General features: G+C 34.3%; 2 protein-coding genes across 2 annotated transcripts in view; one reads left to right on the forward strand and one right to left on the reverse strand.

Moving 5' to 3' along the window:
- ttll7 (tubulin tyrosine ligase-like family, member 7) overlaps positions 1 to 16810 on the reverse strand; it is an 89691-nt gene extending 72881 nt beyond the window's left edge. Inside the window, 6 exon segments of the mRNA XM_051122479.1 lie at positions 1283 to 1441; positions 1563 to 1630; positions 3578 to 3699; positions 4615 to 4749; positions 5796 to 6058; positions 16651 to 16810. Of these exon segments, the coding sequence (XP_050978436.1) occupies positions 1283 to 1441; positions 1563 to 1630; positions 3578 to 3699; positions 4615 to 4749; positions 5796 to 5820 (509 nt within the window). The 5' untranslated portion in view covers positions 5821 to 6058; positions 16651 to 16810.
- Positions 16811 to 18558: 1748 nt separating this feature from the next.
- Positions 18559 to 26597, forward strand: prkacba (protein kinase, cAMP-dependent, catalytic, beta a). The gene is made up of 10 exons (XM_051122341.1): positions 18559 to 18863; positions 20719 to 20780; positions 20870 to 20998; positions 22459 to 22557; positions 22723 to 22805; positions 22885 to 23011; positions 23110 to 23205; positions 23285 to 23407; positions 25523 to 25687; positions 25783 to 26597. Exons 1-10 carry the CDS (start codon positions 18686 to 18688, stop codon positions 25918 to 25920), a joined length of 1200 nt encoding a protein of 399 aa, XP_050978298.1. The 5' UTR covers positions 18559 to 18685; the 3' UTR covers positions 25921 to 26597.
- The last annotated feature ends 105 nt before the right edge of the window (positions 26598 to 26702 follow it).

Genomic DNA, 26702 nt, shown 5'->3' on the forward strand with positions numbered 1-26702 from the left:
AAGATCTGCAAAGTTACAAATCTCAAAGTCCACTCCAAAGGAAGATATTTTGTTTTTTAAAAAATCCATTTTCAAGAACTACAATGAACGGCTCCTTTGGACTACAGCGTTTGTTTTCCGCATACAATGATGTCACAATGCGGCCCATTGTAAATTCGAATTATTGCAGGATGGGTAGGGACTAGGTCAGGAATTAGCCTAACTTTAGCCATGCAGCTTGGAGAGCTGCTTCAACGAGCCGCAGCGCGGCGAGTATAAACACAAGCATTGACTAGAGTGGCTGCTTCAGAGCTGTAACGCGCCACAGACATGTGCAGTGTGTGGTAAGACATTTATTCATCATACAGTGTAGATAGCTTAATTTATATAGTGTTTTTTAAAATGCATAAACTTGCATTAAAGAGAATAGGCTAGGCTAATCAGTGATGATGTTCTTTGGTAATGTTAGGCTGCTTTTAGCCTTATGCTGGAGCTGGTTTCGGGCAATGAATATATAAATAATTAAATAAATTAGCACGATCTCGCAGGCTGACGATAGGACCCAACACTACTGTAGCATATTATTTACTCACCCTCCATGCATCCTAGGTGTATATGACTTCCTTCTTTCAGACGAATGTAATCAGAGTTATATTAAAATTTATCCTGGCACTTCCAAGCTTTAGAACAGCATAGACGAGTTTCTCTTAATCAGTCCAAAACAAGTGCAATGGATATGCATCCATCCATAATAAAAAGTGCCCCACACGGCTCCAGGGGGACAATAAAGGCCTCCTTTAGCGAATTGATGTGTTTTTGTAAGAAAAATATCCATATTTAAAAAGTAAGAATTACTTTAATCTAGCTTGCACTAACAGTTGTACACGGAATTTGCGTGGGACGTGGGGGCGTGGCAGTACTGAAACACCGTCTAAGCGATTCACCAAACGCAACGCAGTGGGAGAGCTAACCAATCACAACACATTTCATTTTTCGGAAGGCGGGCCTTTATTAAACCCAGAACTAATCGAGCCATATGTGTCAGACTGGGAGAAATGTATTGTAATAATGTAAATTATGTTAAAATGAATGCATTTTTCAAGCATGAGAGCATGTTCTAGTAGACCCGCCAAAACAAAATCAAGACTTGTAAAAGGGCATAACAGGACCCCTTTAAACACAACCAATGCTCAAATTGGATCCAAATACACATATTGGAACTCTAAATGACTTCTGGTCTGTCAGAAATAGAAACAATAGGAACATTTTGTATAAGTATGCAGCCCATAAGAAAATAACTTACCCATGGCCCATGGCTCCATTCGCAGGCTTAACGATGAACGTTTTCTGCTTGCGTTTTCGTTTCAACTCCTTTACATAGTTCTGGAACTGTGTGCACTCGGCTGGGAAGATCCAGGTTTTGGGGATGAAGCTATATTCCTGAGGCTGACTTTTAATCATTCTAAGTAAAGAAAGAGGATATTAAAATGAACAAAAACCAAGAGTTCAAGTCAACGTTCCTCGGCTGGAGGGCAGCTGTAATCAGTCATGTATTTGATATGGTATCATGTTTTTGAACTCACTTGGCCATGTTTCTTGCCAAGCAGTCTTTCCGACAGATCTCACCCATTCCTGGGAAATGGTTTATCCTCTGAGGAAAATAATCACACTGTTAGAGGGCACTCGGTTATTCACCTTTGTGAGGAAAAACACAACATTAGAGTCCAAGTCTTGAACTGAGACTATAATATTTTGACATTTATGTCCAATTACAGACTCAAAACAAAAGGTGCTTGTCAGACCTTTCTTAACCCCTATTTAGTTCCCCACATTGTTTTTAATTTAAGACTAAAAAAGACGATCAATTTTGACTCTAAGGGCCAAGGTAATTGGTTCTGCATCAGAGCCCTTGTAGTTGTAGGTACTGACAGATGAATGAATTGCTTTGAATGCAAAGAGGAAGGGAGGGGGGTGGAGAGTTTTTCTGTATTCTTTGAGCAAATGAGGCTGAACAGGGCCATTAATTTGACTCATATGACCTGTAGCATGGCAGCCGAGCCAATCACAGGAATGCAAGAAAAAAAAACTGTAGAACAAACATTTTAGTAAGTGTAAAAGCACAACATGCTTTTCCAAAAAATGAAAATGACATAACTTTTTGAAAAGTGTTATATGAAGCAAAGCATCTAAGCCAATTATTTTGGGCATTTTTCTTCGTGCTGTAATCCTGTGATATGTGACAGGGAATTTTAGACACATGCTTTATAAAAGGGAGCCCTAACACAATGTTTCAGACCTTTTACGACATACTGAGTGTAAATGTAATTTGCTTCAAAATGCTAACCTTTCTATCCCCTGGTAAGTTCACAAACTAAACTGCACATTTGATCTGTCTGAACTAAAAATATCTTGCTCTGACATATCTTAAAATAGGTGCTATTGTTCAGTCTCAAGATGCACACCTGTAACGCTTTCTTTGAAGGCATTTTTTATAAAAGCTGCTTAAATAACATCGTTTAACTAATGCCTAGACCTGGCTTAAACTAAGCTAAGACCTGGCTTAACCGGGTACTTAGCTTAAAACATGACAGTGAAGTAGTTTCTGTACCACTAGCATAACCAAACACTAAAATGAACCTAGAAACTTTTTGAAAGTAAGCCATCTTAAATTAAGTAAGATAATGTGAGAGACAATGTGAGAGAATGACTGACTGTTAATAAACTTCTGTGTCATTTAATGTCTTAAATGAATTAATTTTTTTAAAAATCAGCATAATTAAAAAAAAATATTGTTTTTGTTTTGTTTTTTTGATATGCATAAAAACACAGACAGGTGCAGACCAGACACACATTTAAAATGTAGAAGGTGGACAACATATATAAAGGGAAAATATATATATATTACCACTACTTTTTGGTAAGGGTATACATGTTATCTAACGATATGTAACACTGAGCTCAGATCACAATATCCGTGACCATCGTGTCTCCCGCTAGCGGCCGAACCACAGACCCGACGAAGGTGCTGTGTGCACCGAAGGAACCACATCAGCTGTGAGTCTCACTTGGTTTTTGCTTAGGCATCCCATGTTGAACTCCAACATATCGCCAGGATGATAATCCTCCGGTCTAAAGTGAACACTACACACCACCAAGTCCCATCTCTTCACCTGCATAAAATGCACTCAGGCATGGAAGATAGTGCCGTCCTTTTTATTGTTAGGAAACCTGTGGACTCATGTCCTGACAGGGTGGAGTTTGTGCAACCTCCACAAACACAATAATTTACCAACCTACTCTGCACTGAGCCCGCCAAACAACTCCCTCTCGTGACGTAAAATGATGTGATTTTTTTTTTCAAAAACTGCCACATAAACTGTCACTTTTTCTACTAACTTTGTGCCCTCATGTAAACCTGCACTGATATGGTATTTTCAAACATGGTTATATATTCATTTTGTAAAAAATGTACCTACAATATGCTCTTTGAGAACTTCAAAAGGACTTTTAAAGCCAGGGAAAATAAAAGAAGACTTTAGCAACATATTTATTTATTTTTTTTTTTTCATTCTTTGAACTAAAAGGAAAATCACTATACCTGATAGTTCCTGAGCTCAGCGATTTTCTCATGTTGCACGGCAGAGTCGTTCCAGATGAGATTGGCCGTCTCATCATCATCTCTGGCTTTATGAAAGGTCATCTCCTCAATGACAATACGAACTATAAAGAAATCAAATTAGTTTCCTTTGATATGCAATACTGGATCATATTTCTGTTTCCATGACTGAATGGACACAAACAACTGATTTCATTAGCAGAATTGAACAACAGCCTCTTCTTTTTCTTTTCTTGAAATAAAAACACATGCTTTAAAAGTGATTATCCTTGACTTACGCTTTTGTGTCAACTCAAGTGCTTTAAAAATATTATGTCTGCATTAAATTATCGGTCTAAGAAACATCACACAGTTGTAGTGCCTGGTAATATTATGATCATAATTTTTTCATAAACATCAGCATAACTGGATAAAACTAAATCGTTGTGGCTTACACTGAAATCTGGTTAAACCAACCCTAGCAAAAAAGTAATAGATTTAAAATGCATTTATTTTCTACCAAATATAGTTCAAGTCTATTAACATATTTACTGACATATCGCTCGAGACTTAATGATATAAAAATTGTAATTAAACTTTATTTGGAATACTACTTGTGCACAATGCACATTTCTTAATATTAATATGTTATGCATATTAATGTGTTATGACATGGACTAGGTGTTGCTCAGTAAATGAGAGAATGCTAAAATAATCTTACAATATAAGCCATATTATTAAGTACCGAACAATGAGATGCACTGACTATGTTTGGTGAAGATTTATAAGGTATACAGTATGTTTATTGTCTTATTGATTAATGATGATTTCAGCTTTGTGTTTGCAAGACCAGGATTTTATGTGTGTGTGTGCATGAGTGTGTACCTGGTATTTCCTACATCATGGGGACAAATGTCCCCATAACGGATAGTAACACCAGTAAATTTTGACATATTTTAAATGCAAAAACATTTTCTGTAGAAATGTTCCTTACTTCAACACGTTTTACATAAACACATATAAAAGAATGTTTTTCCTACCAATCTCATATTTTGTTCCTATAACGTTGGCTGTGATGAAACCCTTCTTCTTCTTCTTGGTGTGGACCTTCCTCTTTACTCCATTCTGATTGGATAGTGTCGGTGGCCTGTTCATGGGGGACGTTCCTTGATCGTCTGTGGAACATTTAGCAAGCTTATAGTCATTTGATTTTTTTATGTTTTTATGCACATTTTGAAGTCTCGCATCAGAAACGAGTGACGGAAACACCAAAATTCTTCGTTAAGAATCTTTGCGATCGCCTTTCCTAATAACGTGCTAGTTAGCTAGTTTAGTGGGTGAACGCGGCTAAATGCGGCTAAAGTAAACAGGCTCGTCACTCCACAGAGAGAAGAGAGGGGCGGGGCGACCAGAGCTAAATTGCATTTAAAGGAGCAATCCCCTCAGAATGGGATGATTTTTGCAGAGCTTATTTTGACAAGGTAAAAAGGGTGTTGTTTTACACAACCATTGAGAATTTTTAACCAAAGTATATTATAGACTTTTCATTAAGACCCTAAAGAATCATTTCAACTTGTGGAAACTGGGCATTCGATGACTCCTTTAATGCAAATAACAGGAGATGGAAATGCATTTTGCAAATGAATTCCTTCACACGCACCAAAAAACTCATGTGACTGTGTTATGGGACGGGATAATTTGACTAACTAGCAGACTGATCTCATCACACAGCATCTGAAATGTTGTTAAGGTCATTCTAAAATGCCTGAGCAGTCTGCCGTCAAAGTATTTTTGTATAATTGCCTCAAAGAACTGTCTTACAAGACTGCGTTCCAGAACAGCTGGCATCCGCCTCCGAAAGCAATGACCGCATGTATTGTTTTGTCTGCTCTCTCTGAATCGCAAGTAATTTATTATACGTGCAAATTATTATATTCAGTGGCTTCTCCTACTTTTCTTAGTGATATTTAGTGCCAGTTTGGAAGTGATGATTTTGTTCTCTTTGACTCGCTGGATGGAAACAGTGCTTATTCGCAAATGTTTTAGTAAATCACGCTACTGGATGTAATCTCGCTTACTGTTGTTTATACATTCACTTTAGTATTAACACCCATAAGAGCGCCTACTTCAACAAAGACTGTGGGTACAGAGAGGTCTGTATGGATGCTCTGTTTTTCTGGATGGACTTTTAGGATCACTGTCGTCATTGCATCAAACTTACCTCCATCGTTGGGGGGTGAGGGCATATCTTAAACAGCTGACCTCCTGCTACCCAGCCTCAGAGATTTTTGAGGCACGGTTTGGTACCAGTCTACTTCCTCCTGGCTGTCTTTGTGGCAACAGTTTTAGAAGGTGGCAATATCATCTGTCCACTTGGATCACGTGGCAGGGAACAGGGCGAAGGTTGGGTGTAGACCGTATACCTTGAAGGAAAGAGGTCAGGGCTTCTCCACAGAACCACAGATGGGCAGATAGACAAGGTGTCTGCAGAAGAGAGAAAGAGAAACGGCAAGATTGGTAATGTCAGACAAAGAAGAAGCGCTGGAGGGAACTACACAGTCTGGCCAAACGGTTGCTCTGTCACTCAAACCTATCAGCGCAGCTGACAGCAGGTTTCACCTCACTGATCAGCTCTTGCTGCCTGACGGGGGCTTCGACAGATGAGAGTCTGTCTGTTGCTTGTCAAGCAAACGCAACATTAGCGCAGCTGCATCATCAGTCTGTGAGAGTTCTCCATGTTTAACATTCTAATGTTCGCTTTACATGTCTGTAATCTGTCACGCAGCAAAGCACACGTACGGCCCTATGATTTCCGCCACGCGGAAAACATGGACGGAATCGCGGAATCCAGTCATAAAAACGGAATTTACTGAATAATGCGGAATGACACGGAATTTGTCAAAGTTTGAATAAATTAATCAAAAGTAGGTCATTACACTTAAATCAAACCGTAATATGGACTAGTATCTGTACATATATTACGCTGCAAAAACACCTTTTAAATGTGAATCCTGCATGTTGTGCATGTCTCTGTTTTAATGAATGGAGCAGACGAGCGGTTTTGTTTACTACACACACACTGAAGCGCGCGTGACGCTCGTAGTGATTTCAGCGTCTGTCGTCTCACTAAATGAGGACATAATACATGAACAATATCTGCTGAGAGTCACTTCATGACCATTTGATCGTTCCATTTTAGGAAATTAGGAAATGTAAACGTAGACATGGCAACCGGTCAAAATAAAAGTCCAGTTCAACTTGAAGACATTGTGCCAGACATATATTACTACTATTATTACTACTACTACTAAAATGAAACAAACATTATTTTTAGGGTATAATCACACATTTCTTCCATGTTTTAATTTGAATAGTAAATTACCCTTTGTTTGCCAAAAAAAGTTTGCTCAATTTTTTGAACATTTTAAATACACAACACAGAATTTCTGAGGGTAAAAACAACTTTCATAAAGCTATTTTAAGAATACATTTAAATAAATTAAGTATGCATTCAAATAATTACATATGCTAAAACATGTCCCTAAATAAAATAAATAAATAATAAAACAATAAAACAGGGCCCTAAACATGTAATTTTTGTTAAACCTTTGTTAAATTGATGTGAAATTGTATAAGTTTTATGATTTTAATTAATTAGACCTGCTCTTTGATTAATACAATTTAATTTAACCATTAAAAAGGAGTTGAGAAAAATTAAAACAGGAAAAAACAGAATCCAGAAAAATTCAAACGGAAAAAACTGAATTTGGGAAAAAATAAAACAGATTTCATAGGGCCTTACACATGTCTAACAGCTAGTGTTGTACAGTGTACCAATACTAGACTGGCATTGTAATACCATGCTGTTAACAACAGTATGAATCCTAATTTTATGAGTACCAATACTTTAAGAATGACACCAAGTGGTGTGCTGTTCAAACCATAAAGAAATATGCACTAATGATGTTACGTTCAAAACAAGTTCCAAAGGTTGTATCAAAAAACAACACATTTCACATTAAAGCACTGTGTCATTTTTCCAAAACCCATGTGGTCTATGACATCTGAAGCTCCGTTCACCTGTAAAACACATGACTGCTTCAGTATCTGGTTCAAGGTAGCGAGTCCCAGCATGGTTTTCCTTACTCCAATCATTTTTAGGCCCAGTTCCACAGACAGAGCTCAGCTTAAGCCAGGACTAGGCGTTTGTTAAATTAGGACATTTAAGCAGCTTTTATAAAAATGCCTTAGAAATTAACATTACTGTTGTGCACCTTGAGACAAAACAATGGCGCTGACACATTTTAAGATATGTCTAAGTTATTTTCAGTTGAGATAGCTGAAACATGCATTTTAGTCTGGTACTAGCCTAAAGCCTTGTTTGCAAAACAGGGGAATAATGTTTTTTGTTTGTTTGTTTGTTTGTTTTTTCCAATATCATAATATTATATGAAGCCCAAATAAACTTTGCATATTAAACGTAGTTAAAAAGATTGTTGAAAAAGACAGAACAGTTTGAATTTATTCATTTATGTTTTCAATTTGTGTACCGGCACTAAGACAATGTCTGTTATTTATTTAAAAAAAAAATTATAATAATAATAAATAAAATTTAAATAAAATAAAAAATTAAAATAAAAAAAATATATTAAAAAAATAAATAAAATAAAAACCAAAAGTGAAACCAGCAGGTGTATCAGAAAACAGCAGACTGGCTTTCAAAGCTTTTTGCGATACAGTTGAAAGACTTGATGATTCTCAAAGCTTTGTTTAGTCATCGCTAATATGCATTAATGAGAAAATAAAGCACACAAAACTGCATCCCCCAACCCTGCACATAACTTTCACAGAACCTTTTTACATGATGAGAGGGAATGGTATACAGATTAAAAATATTTAATGTATTAAATATTTTGTAAACATCTTTAAAATGTGTCTGTGTTTTTGTCCTTTGAACTGATAAAACTGCAATGTAAGTGACGTTGGATAAAAGCACCTACCATGTTGATACATGAAATTGAAAAGCTCTGGAAAATTGTGCACAGTGCTTGAAATAGTTTATATTCTGTTTGTGCTTTAATTATTTAGCTTTCTTTTTTTAAAGATCATTTTTTAATAAAATGTTTCTGATTTTTTATGAAATTTTCAGTAATTTCCAATGCTACTTTACGGCAGCCCAAATGGCAAAATATAATACAACACTGACTTCTGGTGGTGTGTTTGTAAAGTGCATCCCAGACAAAAGGTTTTGATCCACTTCAAATGTTGACTACTATATATATATATAATCATAGTTAAATGATTTAATTATAAATCATTATGCAGCTTAGTTAAAATTGTGAACTCTGTTTTCAAAAACCGTCCTTTTAAAACTTGACTTAGCTGTAAATTACGAGAAACATTTAGTTTGATTAGCTACAATTTTAAACTATCTTCCCAAAACTGATCGGACTGATTATTAACGTTTTATTTTAAGGTTCTGGGAGTGTTTTCTTTAATTAATTAGTTTGTTGTAACTGGATGCTGAAGATTTTCTTCAGACGAATAAATTGATAAAAAAAAACTCAACCATCGTTTTATCTCTCCAAAGTCCCTTTAGTGACAGAGGGGAAAGTAAATGCGTATGAAATGTCATATGTCCAAGTTGTTCATTTATTTGCTTCAGTGCTTGATTCAGAAAGGTTAAGTCTCTGAGCTCTGACTCACCCTTCAAAAGTTTTGTCTCCACAAAGGGATGACCAATAAACTGCAAAACTACTAAGAAAATCCCATCAGCACTGTGTTAGTTCAATGCAAAACACTGCAATGAAATATTTGCACAAAAGTCATCTGCTTTATCAATACAATTTCCAAATTATGAAATACTAATGCAATTAGAACAGTCGCTAAAAGAGACATTCAGGCAATTTATGAAGCTACAGTCAATCTGTTACAGCCCAAGACAGCAACACAGTGACAGGCAGGCGTGTGTTTGATGAATGAGTGCTTGAGTAATCTCCTGCTATCATGCATCACCCTGACAGCTCTACCACCCACAATCCACTCACTATTTATTTCCTCTGAGACGTCGCATCACTTCCTGCTCACGCCTCTCTCAGCTGTAGAGGGAGTCAGAGTGCAAACACTATTTTTTTTTCTCACATTTGCTTTTCCACCTTAATTGGTTAGGTTTAAGGTAGGGTTTAGTGCACAATTTATTTCTGAACTGCTGCAATATGTGCAAGAAAATTTAATGCACTTTTAGCACCACTCAGTGAACATTTCACTTCATAGCTTCACAGCATACTAACCTTCCCGGATCTGATTCAGAAGAAAAAAAAAAACGACCGAATGACTGAATACTTTTTTTAAAATTATTATTATTATTAATAATATTATTACTGGCACTGTAGAACAGGTACACAAGTCCAGACAAGATCGGACTTGGAAGTCCAACATCAAATATCATCAAAAAATTGTTTCTTTCTTTTTTCTTTTTTTTTCAAACATTCAAACATTTTTCAAGCATTTTTTTCTTTTCATCTATAAACTTTTCCATCACACTGCCTGCCTTTTATAATGCTATTACTATTAAACTTCTTTCAGTTTAATAAACTTTTTTTGTCATTAAATCAAACTGATCTTAATGATTAATTAATTAATCTTTTGATTTAGATTGTCTAAGTTTTCAGCTGGGCTCATTATTGTGCGTTAGTAAGAGATAAACTAGAGTAATTGCCATGTGAGCTTTCCATCTGGAGAGAAAAATTAAAATAAATCCAATTCAATTTATTACTATTTAATTAATTAATATTTAGATAAACATAAGTAGAACTGTAATCTGTAATCCGCACTGCAAAACCAAGCTGAGGACACACGTCACCAAAGTTAACACAAACCTGTTTCTTGAATTCAAGCAATATCACACATGAGAACATGCAGAAACTAAGAAATACATTTTTCTATTAAAATATTTAAGGTCAAATGACTGAAAAAAAAATTCAAGATCATGAAGTGTTTGTCATGTTCTGATCCTAAAGAGTATTTAAAACCACAATTAACGGTGAGAAGAAATCTGCATTTAAAATTTGATATAAGTCTGGATATGAACTTCATGACCTTGTTTCTTCCACTATAACCCCCTTTCTTCAACTCAATTCATGAATTGTTCTCTACATGAAGGTATGATCGCCATTCCATATGCATATCATCGTCCTTCATTACTGCACAGCACTGTCAAGACCGGATTCGTCATGAACAACAAGGATATTCACTGTGATATTAATGAATTTACAGTATGGCCAAATGTTGAATGCATGTCTGATTTGACAGTAAAATTTCATTTAGCAAACCAGTTCTATAATCAGTTGGATTACAGTTTTATACACTCACTATGACACAGTCCTCAATTCTTAAGAAGGGCCCTATGATTTCCACAATGCAGAATCCAGTCATAAAAAGAGAATTTACTGTATAATGCGAAATGTCATGGATTATACCAAATTTTGGATGAATAAATCAAAAATAGGTCAGTACACTTAAATCACAACATGACATGGACTAGTGTCTATGAATATTACGCTGCAAAAATACTATTTAAAAATGAATAATGCATGTTCTGTGTGTCTCTGTGTGAATGAATGCCACAGATGCACGGTTTCATTTACTACACACATACTAAAGCACGCATAACTGTAACACTCACAGTGTTTTCAGCCTTTGCCGCCACAATATACTAAACATGAACACATAAACATAATCTCTAGAACTGCTCTGAGAGTCACTTCATGAGCATTTTACCGAAAATATCGTCATATCATTCACACAAAGAAACTTAAGGTCCTCACAGCGACCCGTCAAAATAAGTTCAGTTTAACTTGAAGAAACCGTGACAGAAATATTTTACTCAGTGTAATGATAGTACTACTAGTCTAATAATAAAATTATTATTTATCAGAATATTTAGAAACATTTACCAGAAAAAAGTAAATACACAATATATAAACAGTATTTCTGAGGAAAAAAACATAATAATAATAATAATAATAATAATAATAATAATAAGGCAATTCCATGCAAAAGTCATCATTACCATGAAAAGTTTTTACCAAAATTATTTAATAAATAGATTTTATTTATAGAATCAATTAATTAGAGGTAGTTTTGATTATTAAAATTTAATGAACCCATAAAAATTGAATTTTAAAAATTGATAATTAATGGAGAATGCTGAATTTGGTACAAATAAAACTGAATTTGAGGGAAAAAAAACTTATGTCCCAGGGTCTTAAAAATGTCATTTTTGTTAAACTTTTAATAATTTGGTGTTAAATTGTTTAAGTTTCATGATTTCAGTTAATTAGATGTGTTTTGATTAATATGTTTTAATGCAATCATTAAAAATCTGGAAAAGTTAAAGCAGAAAAACAAAAATAATCCAGAAAATTTTAAATGAAAAAAAAAAAAAAATACAGAAATTGGAAAAAAATACAACGGATTTTGGGAAAAAATAAAATGGATTTCATAAGTCACTTTTTTAATGTTTTTATCCTTACAAAATTTCAGCACTTCATACGTACATATCCAAAAATCAAGTCATTCTTCACTAACACAAATGTGGTATACAGTTTTTATACAGTTTTGTACTATACTGTATAAGGTTTTAAGCGTACATTAAACAGTTTTGATAAAATACAACATGCAATTTGGCCTATAACTATTTTTTTTCAGTTAGTGCAATTAGTGCATTTTTCTTCCATACATTACATTCATATAAACCCCCAATTTAAATATTTAGGTTTATCTTCTAATATTTTGACATACTTTTGTACGTATTTGTGCGTTCAAGCACAAGAATGCACACTGTTCACACGAAGCACAGCACGTGTCAAGTTTAGCCAACTCAAATAAGTTTAGTCAACTTGAAATGTTACGTTGTATGAAGTGACAACAGATATTTGTGTTTACTAAACCTTTAAGGCAGCCAGGTAACAAATTATTTTATGTTGAAGCCACACTTTTCTCTTTTTGTTTTTATAGTGTGGGCAGTCCTGCCTTTATAAGACTGTAAATGATAATCAAAAAATGTATTAAACTGAATGCAAATAAAAAGTTCAATTAGACAAAGAAATCATTCTATCACTTTTTCACCAACTGATTCTCTAGTAATAGCATTATAAATAACAGTCTCTGTGAATGAAAAGTGTTTATAGATGACAACATATTTAAACATCCTCTTGCATTGGTCTGGAAGTAACAACCCTCAAGGGGGCGACAGAGTTACCTTCAAATCTCTGAACTATTAAACCAAATGTGTCATTATTCTGCAAATTTGCTATGAACATACTGGTTTTAACCTGCTTAGCAAGATTCTTTGCAAACTGTTGCATCACCATGACAATGCTTGACCTGAAAAAGAAAACTGACCCAAAAATGACAAACGACCTTTACACTAATTCCCGCTTTGACTCCTAGACTGCAACATGACCAAAATATTTACCACAATATCAGTAATTTTCAACCAAAATCTTCACCAAAAATATAAGTAGTATTTAAAAATAAAGGAGCGACATCACAACATAGTATTTCTGGCTGAAATCATAAAAGCTACTAAGTAAAGCCTTTTCCTGCATTTCTCAACATCGTCACTAATGACTGCTAATTCAATGAGCAAAATGTTAAACTCACTTTAGGCTCTTTAGCCGTATATGGATGGTAATTGTTTCTCCCAATCTCACACACCAAGACTGAGTGGAAATTTGACTGCTGTCCAAATCCACATCTCTGAGTTTACAAAAAGGGATCAATTCGAAAATTGTTCTGTAAATCCTTTCTGATCACTACCAAGCACTGTACGATAACTGTTGCACTTTGTGTTAATGTGCATGCATAAACACAGTGACAGATTAAACAGTTAATATCAAGACTTCTACTTGTTTACAAACAAATCTTAACAATTGTTTTAGCATTCTGAGATACTAGTCTCTACCATTTAGTCTGAAAGAGTTTGACAGTTCAAATATTGCTGTTCACTGCAAAAAAAAGGCTTATCTTACTTAGTATTTTTGTCTCATTTCTAGCCAAAATATCAAAAAATTCTTAAATTAAGATGCATTTACTAAATAAGCAAGATTACATATCTTATTTCCATAAAACAAGAGTATATTACTTACCCCACTGGAGGATAATTTTACTTGTTTTAGAAAAATTAATTTAATTTAGTTGTTTTCCTCATGGAAACAAGATGACTTATCTTGTTTCCATGAGGAAAAAAGCTAAATTAAAGTATCTAGTAAATGCATCTTAATTTAATCATTTTTAGATATTTAGACTAGAAACAAGACAAAAATACTAAGTAAGATAAGCCTTTTTTTTGCAGTATTTGAGAGCAAAAAAGGACCCACAAAGCCACATGCCATACATACCGTATGACCAATGTGACAACTATTTGTCATCTGTGCCACCATTCACACAGCATATCAACTAAACTTGCTCCTTAAATTTAAAAACACATCTTACACACAGCAAGACTTGATTCTGTCTACACAAATACTGAAAACTTTTAACAGGACATCAAAAACAATGGTATGTCAATAAAAAAGGGGGAGTTTAATTACACTTCTGTTAATCATTCATAAAAAAGTTCCTCCCAAACCAAGATTCTGCACATCTAAGACAACAATACAAAACCACTAAGCTCATTCTTAAACTGAAATGTTGTTGCTGAAATGTACTTTCGAATTGGAGATAATGAACATGATTAATAATTAATATACAAAAGAGTACAGTCTTTTTGTTTGTATGGTCTTGTTTGTTTTTACATGAAAATCACATACTTGCATTAGCAGGTCTGCACGATGTATCAAAATAAAGTTGGTATCATGATATGGCTTAGTGTGATAATCAAATCACAAAGGCTGCAATGTAATTTAATATACGTGCTACATATATCTCAGAGCGGCTCGGTTTGTAGTAAATGCTGCCTCATAAACTCCATTTCAACATGTGCTGTGAGTTTGGGATGCTTACACCATGCATTTGGTAATGCAATATGCAGCACTGGTTTTACTAGATTTCTACTGACAAACATTTACAATTCTGCCAGCAAAATAGGACGCTGCAGTTTCCTGGAATTAAGAAAACTAAGAAATTAAGACATAAATGTGACCCTGAACCACAAAACCAGTCTTAAGTCGCTGGGGTTTATTTGTAGCAATAGCCAAAAATACAGTGTATGGGTCAAAATTATTGATTTTTCTTTTATGGCAAAAATCATTAGGATATTAAGTAAAGATCATGTTCCATTAAGATATTTTGTAAAATTCCTACTGTAAATGTATGAAAACTTAATTTTTGTCTAGTAATATACATTGTTAAGAACATTATTTGAAGGACTTTAAAGTATTTAGATTTTTTTGCACCCTCAGATTCCTGATATTTAAATAGTTGTATCTTGGCCAAATATTGTCCTATTTATTCAGCTTTCATATGATGTATAAATCTCAATTTTGAAAAAAAAAATGACCCTTACGACCCTTACGTTTTGTGATCCAGGGTCACAAATATTAGCACTGTGATTATACAGTTGTACTGTAAAATAAAATCACTGTTATTATTTTGGGAAACAGAGTAATGATTTAAAATTTAAATTATGACTTGACTAATCTGGGTGATGTTAATGCATATTTTATACATATCTGTCTCTCTTCCAAAACAGAACTGGCAGATGTGCACCATGTACCATTACAGTATGTATTTCAACAGTTTGAAAACAGAACAAAATGTTAACTATTAGACTTACTACTGATACTTTATTGAACCAGTTATACATTTAAAAAAAGATTATTGATTAATCTTAAAATAATTGGTCGATAACCAAAATAACTGATAGTGACTGCTTGAAAACTGCCTATTCCAAGATTTCCATTACAACAAAAATGGTTCAAAAAGGATGCATATTATTACCTTACCTTTAAAGGGGTGGTTCACCCAAAAATCACAATTTACTCACCCAGACGTCGATTCAAGCCAAACGCATGACAATTGTAAGATATAACTGTTCTAATTCTGGCACTGATAACGTAAAATATTTTTCCATAGATTAAGCAATGAGAAAAGACTCAAACCTCTGCTAAACCATATGTGTGAAGTCACACTATGCGTGGGGTGTTAAGTTTTGTACAAGCTTCTAAAATTAGGAACAGCTCTTAGACGTGGGTCTATATGTCTCCTTGGAAACACAATAACCACACCAGCTTCACTTACAGCATGCGAGAAAAAACATAACAACACTCTGAACGATCCATAACAAAAATGTTTCTTAAAACAACGAACCAATGAGCAAACAACATTAATCCATCCCAGAAATCCTTCTCTCCCGTCAGCAGCAGACATCAGTGATGTAATGTACTGTTAGACTCACTGGTCTGTTATAACACACAAATGTCATATGAGGTCTTAAGCAAAGAAGGCTAGATCCTGTGGCATGGGGTGGATGAATGTACACATAGATAGACAGATCCTGGTCCTGTTTTTTGCTGACCTGGCTCATGTGCACTGGTTAATTCATGATCACTATGTGATGGAAGTGTTGGCCTTTGTGTAGGCCCTATTTTATGAGGATGCCAGAGAGCAGATCTGCATCCAAACACCTGCTTTTCTCCCTTAATACCCCTTTTCCTGTCTTCGTAATAAGTCACAGGTAAAAACAGGATAGTTTGCGCTGTCATGTGATTCATTTGCCCCTGAATTCTCTGCAAGATCCCCTGAAGCATGAGGCCCAGATGATAATAAAACACCGGTGCTGCATTGCCAGGATTTATGAAGCTCTTCAACTAAACTGCACGCCGAAAAATCAAATCTTATGAATAATTCTTAGATTACAGTGCGTGTTATTAAAGTGACAAATAATCATTAATTATAAACGGCGGATGCGGATGCGATGAGAGATGCGCCGCATCCTGACACACAAAACATCCTGATGGTTTAAAGCCACTGAGCTCAAGTCATTAAATTATATGTCAGCAACATTATTATTACTTTGTAAAAACTATGTAAGCAAATCAATGGTGATGAAAATGAGGTTTTGAGTGAATTACCTACACACGGGCTCCAGACTCTGTGTGCGATGCTGTCGCTGTTGCTCTCTTTTCTGTCTATTTGTCTATAAATTTTGTATTTTATTTTATTTTAACATGTCATTTAAAGGTTTGCCTTTGAATGAAATCCTTCAATCTGCTCTCTATGTTGTCCGGTTACCGCAAGTGTACGATGAAGATGGACCGATCCATTCCTCAATTAGGGGAGCGTGGACTGCATACCGTTTACACAGTACTGATAACACCATGTAATTTAACCGCAATTAGTCAATTTGCATTTCCTCAAGTATTTATAAAATTACTGTTTATTTCTAAACAGTAGATTAAGGGGCATGTGATGAGTGACCATAATTACTATAAATATTGTGAGCGGCCGTATTTACCCACTCTGAAATACATGGACTCTTCCCGAGCGCACTGACTCTTAGCAACAAACCAATGTTTCCATCCGGGTTCTTATTCAGATGACTAATAATAGGAGGCTAATAATAAATATTATATGTATTTCCTGTTACTAAAAGAATAAAGCATGTTTTTTCTTCTTTTTCGATTTTATTCTATGAACGTTACATTGAAACGTTTATTTATTTATTTTATTTTCAGCATTGTCGACTGTGTGAATAGATTGCAGTTAAAAGATGACTAAAATCACAGTGTCTACATAAAATACAGCCGCGCTTTACCGTATAACTTACAATATTTTTAGATATATTTAAACTTTGATGAAACAGTCGTGTTTTTTTTTTTTTTTTTTTTTTTTTGTAACACGATTTATTCAAGTTATTTTTTATAAGTTCACGAATAAAGTAGATTGATGTTTTACTGAAATACACCAGTTTCATCACGGATGTTTATTCCGTCTGTTCGCCGCTTGATGGCGCCACGACTTAACCGTGCGCTTAATGACACATTACGGCCTTCGCTGTTTTTTTTTTTTTTTTTTTTCGTTTGCTTTGTTTATGTGCTGGCTTATTTTTATTTGAGTGTATCTGTTGCTACCTGACAACACTTTGATCTCTGGTTAATTTTCGTAAGGGTTACCTCAATATGTGACCCTGGACCACAAAACCAGTCTTAAGTCGCTGGGGTATACTTGTAGCAATAGCCAAAAATACATTGTATGGGTCAAAATTATAGATTTTTCTTTTTATGCCAAAAATCATTAGGAAATTAAGTAAAGATCATGTTCTATGAAGATATTTTGTAAATTTCCTACTGTAAATATATTAAAACGTAATTTTTGATTAGTAATATGCATTGCAAAGAACTTAATTTGGACAACTTTAAAGGCGATTTTCTCAATATTTAGATTTTTTTGCGTCCTTAGGTTCCATATACTGAAATAGTTGTATCTCGAACAAATATTGTTCTATCCTAACAAACCATACATAATATCGGATGTTGTATAAAGCTCAATTTTGAAAAATTTACCCTTATGACTGGTTTTGTGGTCCAGGGTCACATATTAGTTACATTAAGTCATAACTAAGTAGAATTAATGAACCTATCAATGTGAAATGATTTTATAAATCACACCAGCAACAACAATAAGAAGAGTGAAATAGCCAAATACATTTTATTTATATTTAAAATAAATACATTAAGTCATTTCAGAAACATTTTATGCACATTTTAATTGATTACATCTAATCTTGGTCTCATCAAATGATCTGTAATAAGTAAGAATAAGTATAAGTAAGACGTTTCCACAGGGTTGTATTCACAAGTTATCTCTCAGTGAGAATCAATACATTCTCCTTCTGGTGGCCTTTGGAACGTTAGAGCGTCTTTTTGTTTTTCTCCACTGTTTTGGGTGTTGACCAAAGGGCCTGATGTATTTACTTCTTCATTAAAACAGCATATCTAACAGGAAGTACAACTAGCTCGATTGGTGGTACGACAAACACTCGCTTGTTAATCTAAGCCTCTCAAACAGGAAATGACTATGAGTTCTCTGCTACCGAGGCTTTAGTTGAAGAGCATTTGTGGTTATCAACCAGTTGAGAGTTTCCTTCAGTGAGAACAGTTGTGTGTGATGGCCCAGACTAAAGATCCAAACTTTGGGCATTCATCAGGCACCAACTCTGCCCTTCAGAGGCTGGACACGTTAGCTAGCCGATTTTTTTACAAATATCGGAAAGGGCACCAGGAGAAAGGATTAGAGAATGAGGGGCCACATGTGTCAGAGTATACCATCCTTTGGGATGCAACAAGTAAGTCAAAGCCTTTTCAGCATTTTTCATTATTTCTGTTAAGAAATAGCAATGCACAAAGGCCTGTTTTCTTAAAGTGACTGAATTTTGATCTAAATAAAATCATTGCGTACACTGCAGAAGATGAATTTGCACAACATCTATAAAGCATATGATGTAGGTCTTCTATTGTGACTAACTGAAAAGTGCAGAGTAAAATGTGTTAGCCTTGTCTAAGTGCATACAGTACATTTTAGTATACTTTGATTGCTGTCAGGCTTTTTGTGGTTTTAACAGGAAGACATCAGTTTGCTCACAGCCAGCAAAACTTGAAGCACACTACATTTACTAGTGAAAAACAACTGTTAAACCATCAAGTTTCCTATACATAATGCATTAGTGGCAGACCTTATAACACTGTAGGTTGCCCTAAAATATAGATGTAAAAAATGTTACCAAATACACCAATGTTACTGACAGTACATCTACTGACAAACACATGCAATTCAAATCTCATATTCAGGTGGTGGGCTGAAGCTGATATCATAATGATGTCTGTACTACATTATATTATTAAGATTGTAGCTGGTTTAATGAAAGCAGTCTTATTTTTCTAGTGAAGCTGTCACGTGGGGAGATACTATTCTGTAGAACAGCTTTTTTGTTAAATGCAGTGTGGTGCAATGTCTCACTGTATGGCAGATTAAGAAATGACATGTTTTTGTTTATCACTTTGTTTATAAATGTCAGAAGAAACCACTGCATTGATTAGAATGAGTATCACATAGTTAAAACATAGTTAGGTGCATTTTAAAGTAATTTCCGAAGTTTGAATAAAATAAAGAAAAATTCAAAAAGGAAGTCATTGCTGACATGTGGCTAATGGTCAGCTGGCCGTAATGGTTCTACATTAAACAATAATCAAAAGATGCAGTGTTGTTTGCATTTTATTTATAATATTTTTCAATAATAAACATTTACTTTCCATAATCACTTTGGATAAAATACATAGGAAATTGAGTGTAGCTTTTACTGACAACCAGATTGCATGAAGGATTAGTTGATTAGTCACTAACAGCATCTCTGTTGCTGCATAAATGAAAAGGCAAGACCTCAAACAGGTAGAAATTATCCACATTTTATAACACACTCTGTGTTACACTCTTAAAAATAATGGTTCTTTATTAGCATTGATGGTTCCATGAAAAACCTCGAACACTTTAGATTTTTAAAATGTTCTTCAAAATGTTTTTTTTTTTTAAGAGCAGTTTGGGGAACCAAAAATGGTTCTTCTGGCATCACAGCAAAAGAAAAACCCTTCGGAGCCTTTAAGTTTTGCTTTTTTTGCTTTTTAAAAATAAGGTCCAGTTTGCATTGGAAATGTGTTTTTATAACACGAAATACAACTCAAATACTCTGCAGCAGAACACTACCTGCAATTTGATATCCTTCAGTTCACTATAGCTAGCAACAGAACACACTTTTTCTGTGTAAACATATATTGTGTTGACAGAAAGACAAAGAAGACGTCCCTCCACTGATATTTAAAGTTGCCCCCTTTTTCAAAAACAGAAAATAACATTTTGGCCTCTTACAATGTAGTTCCCATGCTCAGAACTAGAAATCCGAGAGGATGCTAACAGAATGATTCATATAGGTAGACCAAGCTTATATACATCAAAATTCAAATGAAATGTAAAACAAACAGTAAATTGCTTTATTTCGAATAGAACACACTTTACACATAAGTTTATTTAATGATTAATGTTTTATTTGAAATAAAGGAATGTACTGTTTATCTTAGAATCATGTATTGAGCTGTCCGTTGGCAGTTTATAAGCCCTACTAATGTTAATTCTATTATCTGTTCATTTAGTGAAAGAATTCCTGGCAAAAGCCAAAGAGGATTTCTTAAGAAAATGGGACTGTCAGCCACAGGTACGAGAGCTTTATTACAATAAACATTAAAGTTGAAGTCGGTTGTTTTCAGCAGAACTAACTGTTGACTAATGACTTTGGTTCTGCAGAGCACATCGTGTCTAGATGACTTTGACAGACTGAAAACTCTTGGCACTGGATCTTTTGGAAGAGTAATGCTAGTCAAGCACAGACAGTCGGCACGGTACTATGCTATGAAGATTCTGGACAAAGAAAAAGTGAGTATGCATACTGTATATCCTCCTGCAGGAACTGCTTTTTGTCCTCTGTAGAAGACATTTGTTTTTGTGAATTTCGTTGAGACATACCATTCTTTGATGAGTACATCCTGGGTCTTGCAGACATGCAGAATCTATATTATTTTAAAAGTATTTATTTTCAAAAACTCATCTTTATAAAAATAGCCATAAAAATGAGGGGTGTTCTGTTATTTCAGAGAACAGAACAAGCCATAAGTACTCAAAAGTAAATGATTTAAGACCAGTTCACATTCTGTTTATTATGAGTATACACTGCTTTTATGTTGTCCGCTCTGTGGATTCTGATTAGGTGTCAATGTTTTTAGCTTTCATCAGCTGGGAAAAATACAGTTCCTCTGTGTCATCAACATATAGCTGTGTGTGTGTGTGTGTGTGTGTGTGTGTGTGTGTGTGTGTGTGTGTAAACTTCCCTATTGTTATTAGACCAATATAATTACGCTTTCTAATGGTGAATTGAATCTATTAAAAAATATTGACGATAAATAGTTAAAACATATATTAATTCTGAATTTAAAAAATTTGTTCATACTTTAATCAAAAACTCAAATTATTTAAGTTTATTATGAGTGACCAGTGATTATCAGTTTGACATTATAAATTCGTTTTGTGTAATATTTTAAGTTGCTCAAAATAAATGGCCTAAAAGCCGACTTCATATACTAATACTGTACATATAAACATAATTTGAATATAAACATAATTTGTTTATATTTTAATATAAAAAAATATTTTCCTCCATGTTACAGAAGACATTATTTTATTTTAAAAAATGAAAAACTGATTTGTGAATGAAAATGAGCATGGTTTTTGTATTTATACCTCTCGTTGATTTCTGAGAAAGTGTATCCTGATGTTCCCATACAGAGAAAATATAATAAAACTAAATGCGTGTTTTATGTTTTGTATGCTCTTGGGTTATTAAGTTGACTTAAATTATTTCAGTTCAATTATTACAGTTTTTAAACACCGGAATTGATGGATTTCAGGAAATTCAGCGGCAGGTTATTTGTCTCAGTTGAGTCTGGCTAGTCTAGGCTTTGTTTCACATGTCAGAACATAATGTAAAATATTACAAATATATTTACAGAGCAGAGAGGAAACTGAAACTTCCTCTGCTCACAGGATCAAACCGCAGTGAGCAGCCATGATGATGTTTCCACTGCTGGCTGTCACATAGTCAAGACTGCTAAAGTGTCATGCAACTTATGAAACCAAAACATTATTGTATAACAATTTCTATGTTACTATTACAATTAGATGACTATTGCTTTCTATTATTGAAACTACATCATGCATTACAATGAGTCAAATATGAAGCATTTATTCTCATGTGACTCATGTGTTTGAAATGTGTGGAATTTGTTTCTTTTTTTATTATTATTCATAATTTCCCTCTGATTTGGTTAATTATTTTACAGGTGGTGAAGCTTAAACAGATAGAACACACATTAAACGAGAAGAAAATATTACAAGCAGTGTCCTTTCCTTTCCTTGTGAAGCTGGAGTTCGCTTTTAAGGTACACAACCATTTATACCGAACAGAAATACAATGTCAAGAGTGTGGTTCTAGGAAGCAGCATCATCGTCAGGACTAAAGCTACTGAAAAAGAGCAGCATTCATACATAAAAACAGAAATTAATTTCATAGCATTATGTTGCTTTCTTTTTATTAACCTAAACAGGATAATTCAAATTTATACATGGTCATGGAATATATCCAAGGCGGTGAGATGTTCTCACATCTGAGACGGATTGGAAGATTCAGGTTAGCAGCTTAAAAACTAAAAAACTCTTTTTTGTCTTTTTTCTCTTATAAATGAAATAACCATGTTTTTTTCTTATAGTGAGCAGAATGCACGGTTCTACGCTGCTCAGATTGTTCTGACGTTTGAGTATCTTCATTCTCTAGACCTCATCTACAGAGACCTTAAACCTGAAAACTTGCTCATTGACCATCAGGGATACATACAGGTGTGCTAGTTACTAACTGCTGGTTTTCCGATTAAATTTTACCTTCACTTTGGTTGTGTAATTTATATTTTAATGAGCTATATGTGAATGTGATTTAGGTAACAGACTTTGGCTTTGCCAAACGAGTCAAAGGCAGAACTTGGACATTGTGTGGTACACCAGAGTACCTGGCGCCAGAGATCATTCTCAGCAAGGTAAGAAAACACAGCAGTTCTTACTGTACTTCTCCAGAAGTTACTCAAATCCTCAGTCTTCTCTTTCTTTTTTTGTTAGGGCTACAACAAAGCTGTTGACTGGTGGGCACTGGGTGTTCTGATCTATGAAATGGCTGCTGGATACCCACCTTTCTTTGCTGATCAACCTATTCAGATCTATGAGAAAATTGTATCTGGCAAGGTCAGAAGAATTTCAGTTATTTTTACAATTCTTTTTTTTTTTTTTCAGTTTTGTTTTACAGAATTAATGGCAATTACAGAAACCTATTGGTCCTACTCTATTCCTGTGTCTTTAACCATTTATTTTTACACCCACTATTTTGCTCCATCAGAAGAGTTAAAAAACAAGAATTTCATGTATTTTGAGACTAGAATAATAAAGAAAAAAGTGTAAATTATAATTAGCTGAAAACGTATTTACCCTCATCACGCCACCCAAGATTTTATCTCACGTTGGGAAAAGGGGAGATTTTATCATGTTTAACGTTCAGTTATGTTTTGATTTAGAACCATTTCATTTACACTGGGTTACCATGGTGAAGAGTGGAGGTTTTGCTTAGGCGGAGATAAAGAATATGATTTTGCTTTTCTACAGAGCATAAATAGCATAATACAGCTGAAGTCAAAAGTTTGCACCTTGCAGAATTTGCAAAAAGTTAATTATTTTACCAAAATAAGAGAGATCATACAAAATGCATGTTATTTTTTATTTAGTACTGACCTGAATAAGATATTTCACATACAAGATGTTTACATACAGTCCGCAATAGAAAATAATAATTGAATTTATAAAAATAACCCCATTCAGACGTTTACATACACTTGATTCATAATACTGTGTTGTTTCCTGAATGATCCACAGCGGTGTGTTTTTGTTTAGTGATAGTTGTTTGTCCTGAACAGTTAAACTGCCTGCTGTTCTTCAGAAAAGTCCTTCAGGTCCCACAAATTCTCTGGTTTTTCAGCATTTTTGTGTATTTGAACCCTTTCCAACAATGACTGTGTGATTTTGAGATCCATCTTTTGACAATGAGGACAACTGAGGGACTCATATGCAACTATTACATAAGGTTTAAATGCTCACTGATGCTCCAGAAGGCAAAACCATGCATTAAGAGCCAGGGGTGAAAACTTTTGGAATTTGAAGATCAGGGTAAATTTAACTTATTTTGTTTTTTGGGACACATGTAAGCATCTTGTATAGCTTCTGAAGAGCAGTACTAAATGAAAAAAGAAAAGATGTTTAGGCAAAATAAGAAAAATGTATCTTCATTCTGATCAAAAGTTTTCACCCCCGGCTCTTAATGCATGGTTTTTCCTTCTGGAGCATCAGTGAGTGTTTGAACCTTCTGTAATAGTTGTATATGAGTCCCTCAGTGTGAAAAAATGGATCTCAAAATCATACGGTCATTGTTGGAAAGGGTATAAATACACAAAAATGCTGAAAAAACAAAGAATTTGTGGGACCTGAAAGATTTTTCTGAAGAACAGCAGGCAGTTTAACTGTTCAGGACAAACAAGGGACTCATGAACAACTATCACTAAACAAAAACACACAGCTGTGGATCATTCAGGAAACAACACAGTATTAAGAATGAAGTGTATGTAAACATTTTTATAAATTCAACTATTATTTTCTGTTGTGGACTATAGGTAAACATTTTTTATGTGAAATATCTTATTCAGGTCAGTGCTAAATAAAAAATATCATGCATTTTGTATGATCCCTCTTACTTTGGTAAAATATTTAACATTTTGCAGATTCTGCAAGATGTATGTCAACTGTATGTGCTATTGTTTGTGAACAGTTTGTTAGTTAGTTGCTTAGTTGGTTGTTAAATCTTATAATTCAGTGACACTGAATTTTTTACTTCCACCACTTTTTTACTTCCCTTAAATGTTGTACTAGAGGGCCAATGACCTGCAGAGCTTAGCTCCAGCCCCAATCAAACACAGCTGAGAAAGCTAATGAATGTGTGATTTCTCAGGACACTAATTTCATATCTGTCAGACAGGGAAATTGTAAAGGCTACATGTTGTTTCGAAAACAAAGTTTAAGAACATATACACTGCAAAAATAATTTTCTTAATTTTGTTCGGAAAAATATCCAAATTTTCTTAAAACAGCCTAAATTTACTTAAAATTTTAATTATGTGTAATTGCTATTTTTCCTTGTTTTAAGCATAAAACTCACTTATGCTTAAATTACGCAAATAAATGTCAGAAGCAGTTAGACGCATCGCATCTCTGAAATGTTTTTGCCATTTTTAACAGATGAATATTTCATTTCCACAGGCACGATACCCTTCACACTTTAGTTCAGACCTGAAGGATCTTCTGCGCAATCTGCTGCAAGTGGACCTCACAAAGCGATTTGGCAATTTGAAAAATGGGGTCAGCGACATCAAAAACCACAGATGGTTCGCTACGACAGACTGGATCGCAATCTATGAGAAGAAGGTGTGGACTTTTACTTTCAAGTTTTAAGTTTTTAATTGGTTCTTGAGAACTGCTCTTTTGTAATCTGTTTTTTTTTTTTTTCAATTATTTTACAGATTGACGCTCCCATTATACCGAAGTGCAGAGGGCCTGGAGACACAAGTAATTTCGATGAGTACGACGAGGAAGACATTCGGGTATCTGTCACAGAGAAATGTACAAAAAGAGTTCTTGGAGTTTTAGGGTCTTTGTAAATGCTTTAGTAGGAGTTTACATGAGTATTTTGTTTGCACCTTCAAAGCTGAATCCAAGAACATCAGTTTTATTTCCACATTGCTTCATTCAAATATACTTTGAGAGATTTGGAAATTCACACAAGTCTTTAGCATTGAGCTGAACGGTGCATGAAGTTTAGTCTACTGCATTGAAATAATATCTGGAAAAATGTTTGAGTGAATTTGAGTTTTTTATGTTGCTTTCCTTGTGTTCATCTTTTATAGGATAATTAATTTATAAAATGAATTCCTGTGTTGATTTTTTTTTTCACTTGTGTCTGTTAGACATTAAAGAAAAGTGTATGTTCGTTATGAATACATGAAAAAAACTCAATTTCCCATCACGTTCAAGCGTGTATGTGCACGATATCTGTGGAATATGCATGCTGAAGAGACCTTTTGGTTGTTCAGAAATATCGAAAGGTAAAGAAAGTATGATTTAAAAATCATGCAAAATATCTAACAGCGGTAACACAGATCTTGCACTGAAATTGTAATGAAAAGATGCCTTGGATTTGGGCACCAGTCTTCCTACTTATGGACCATGTGAATACTTTTATTTTTAAGGGAAATTTTATATCTACTGTAAAGATTATTCTGTACAATTTTGGGACAAATTATTTTGACACTGAATAAAAGAAAATTATTCTCATTGCTTTATAATGTTCAGTGCCTTTTGTCAGTGAGTATAATTTTGAAAGTTTTACTTTCCCACTTGAATTTAAACCTAATGCTAATAACACTAAATTGCAACTCAAAGA

The sequence above is a fragment of the Labeo rohita genome, chromosome 11, assembly GCF_022985175.1.
Source record: "Labeo rohita strain BAU-BD-2019 chromosome 11, IGBB_LRoh.1.0, whole genome shotgun sequence".
NCBI lineage: Eukaryota > Metazoa > Chordata > Actinopteri > Cypriniformes > Cyprinidae > Labeo > Labeo rohita.

What these genes read in the sequence shown, in the direction of transcription:
- prkacba (XM_051122341.1), top strand. Translation starts at nt 18,686, where the DNA reads ATGGCCCAGACTAAAGATCCAAACTTTGGGCATTCATCAGGCACCAAC. An exon ending in AGCTGGAGTTCGCTTTTAAG is followed by an intron (nt 22,558 to 22,722) that starts GTACACAACCAT and finishes TAACCTAAACAG; the next exon opens with GATAATTCAAATTTATACAT. An exon ending in ACCATCAGGGATACATACAG is followed by an intron (nt 23,012 to 23,109) that starts GTGTGCTAGTTA and finishes AATGTGATTTAG; the next exon opens with GTAACAGACTTTGGCTTTGC.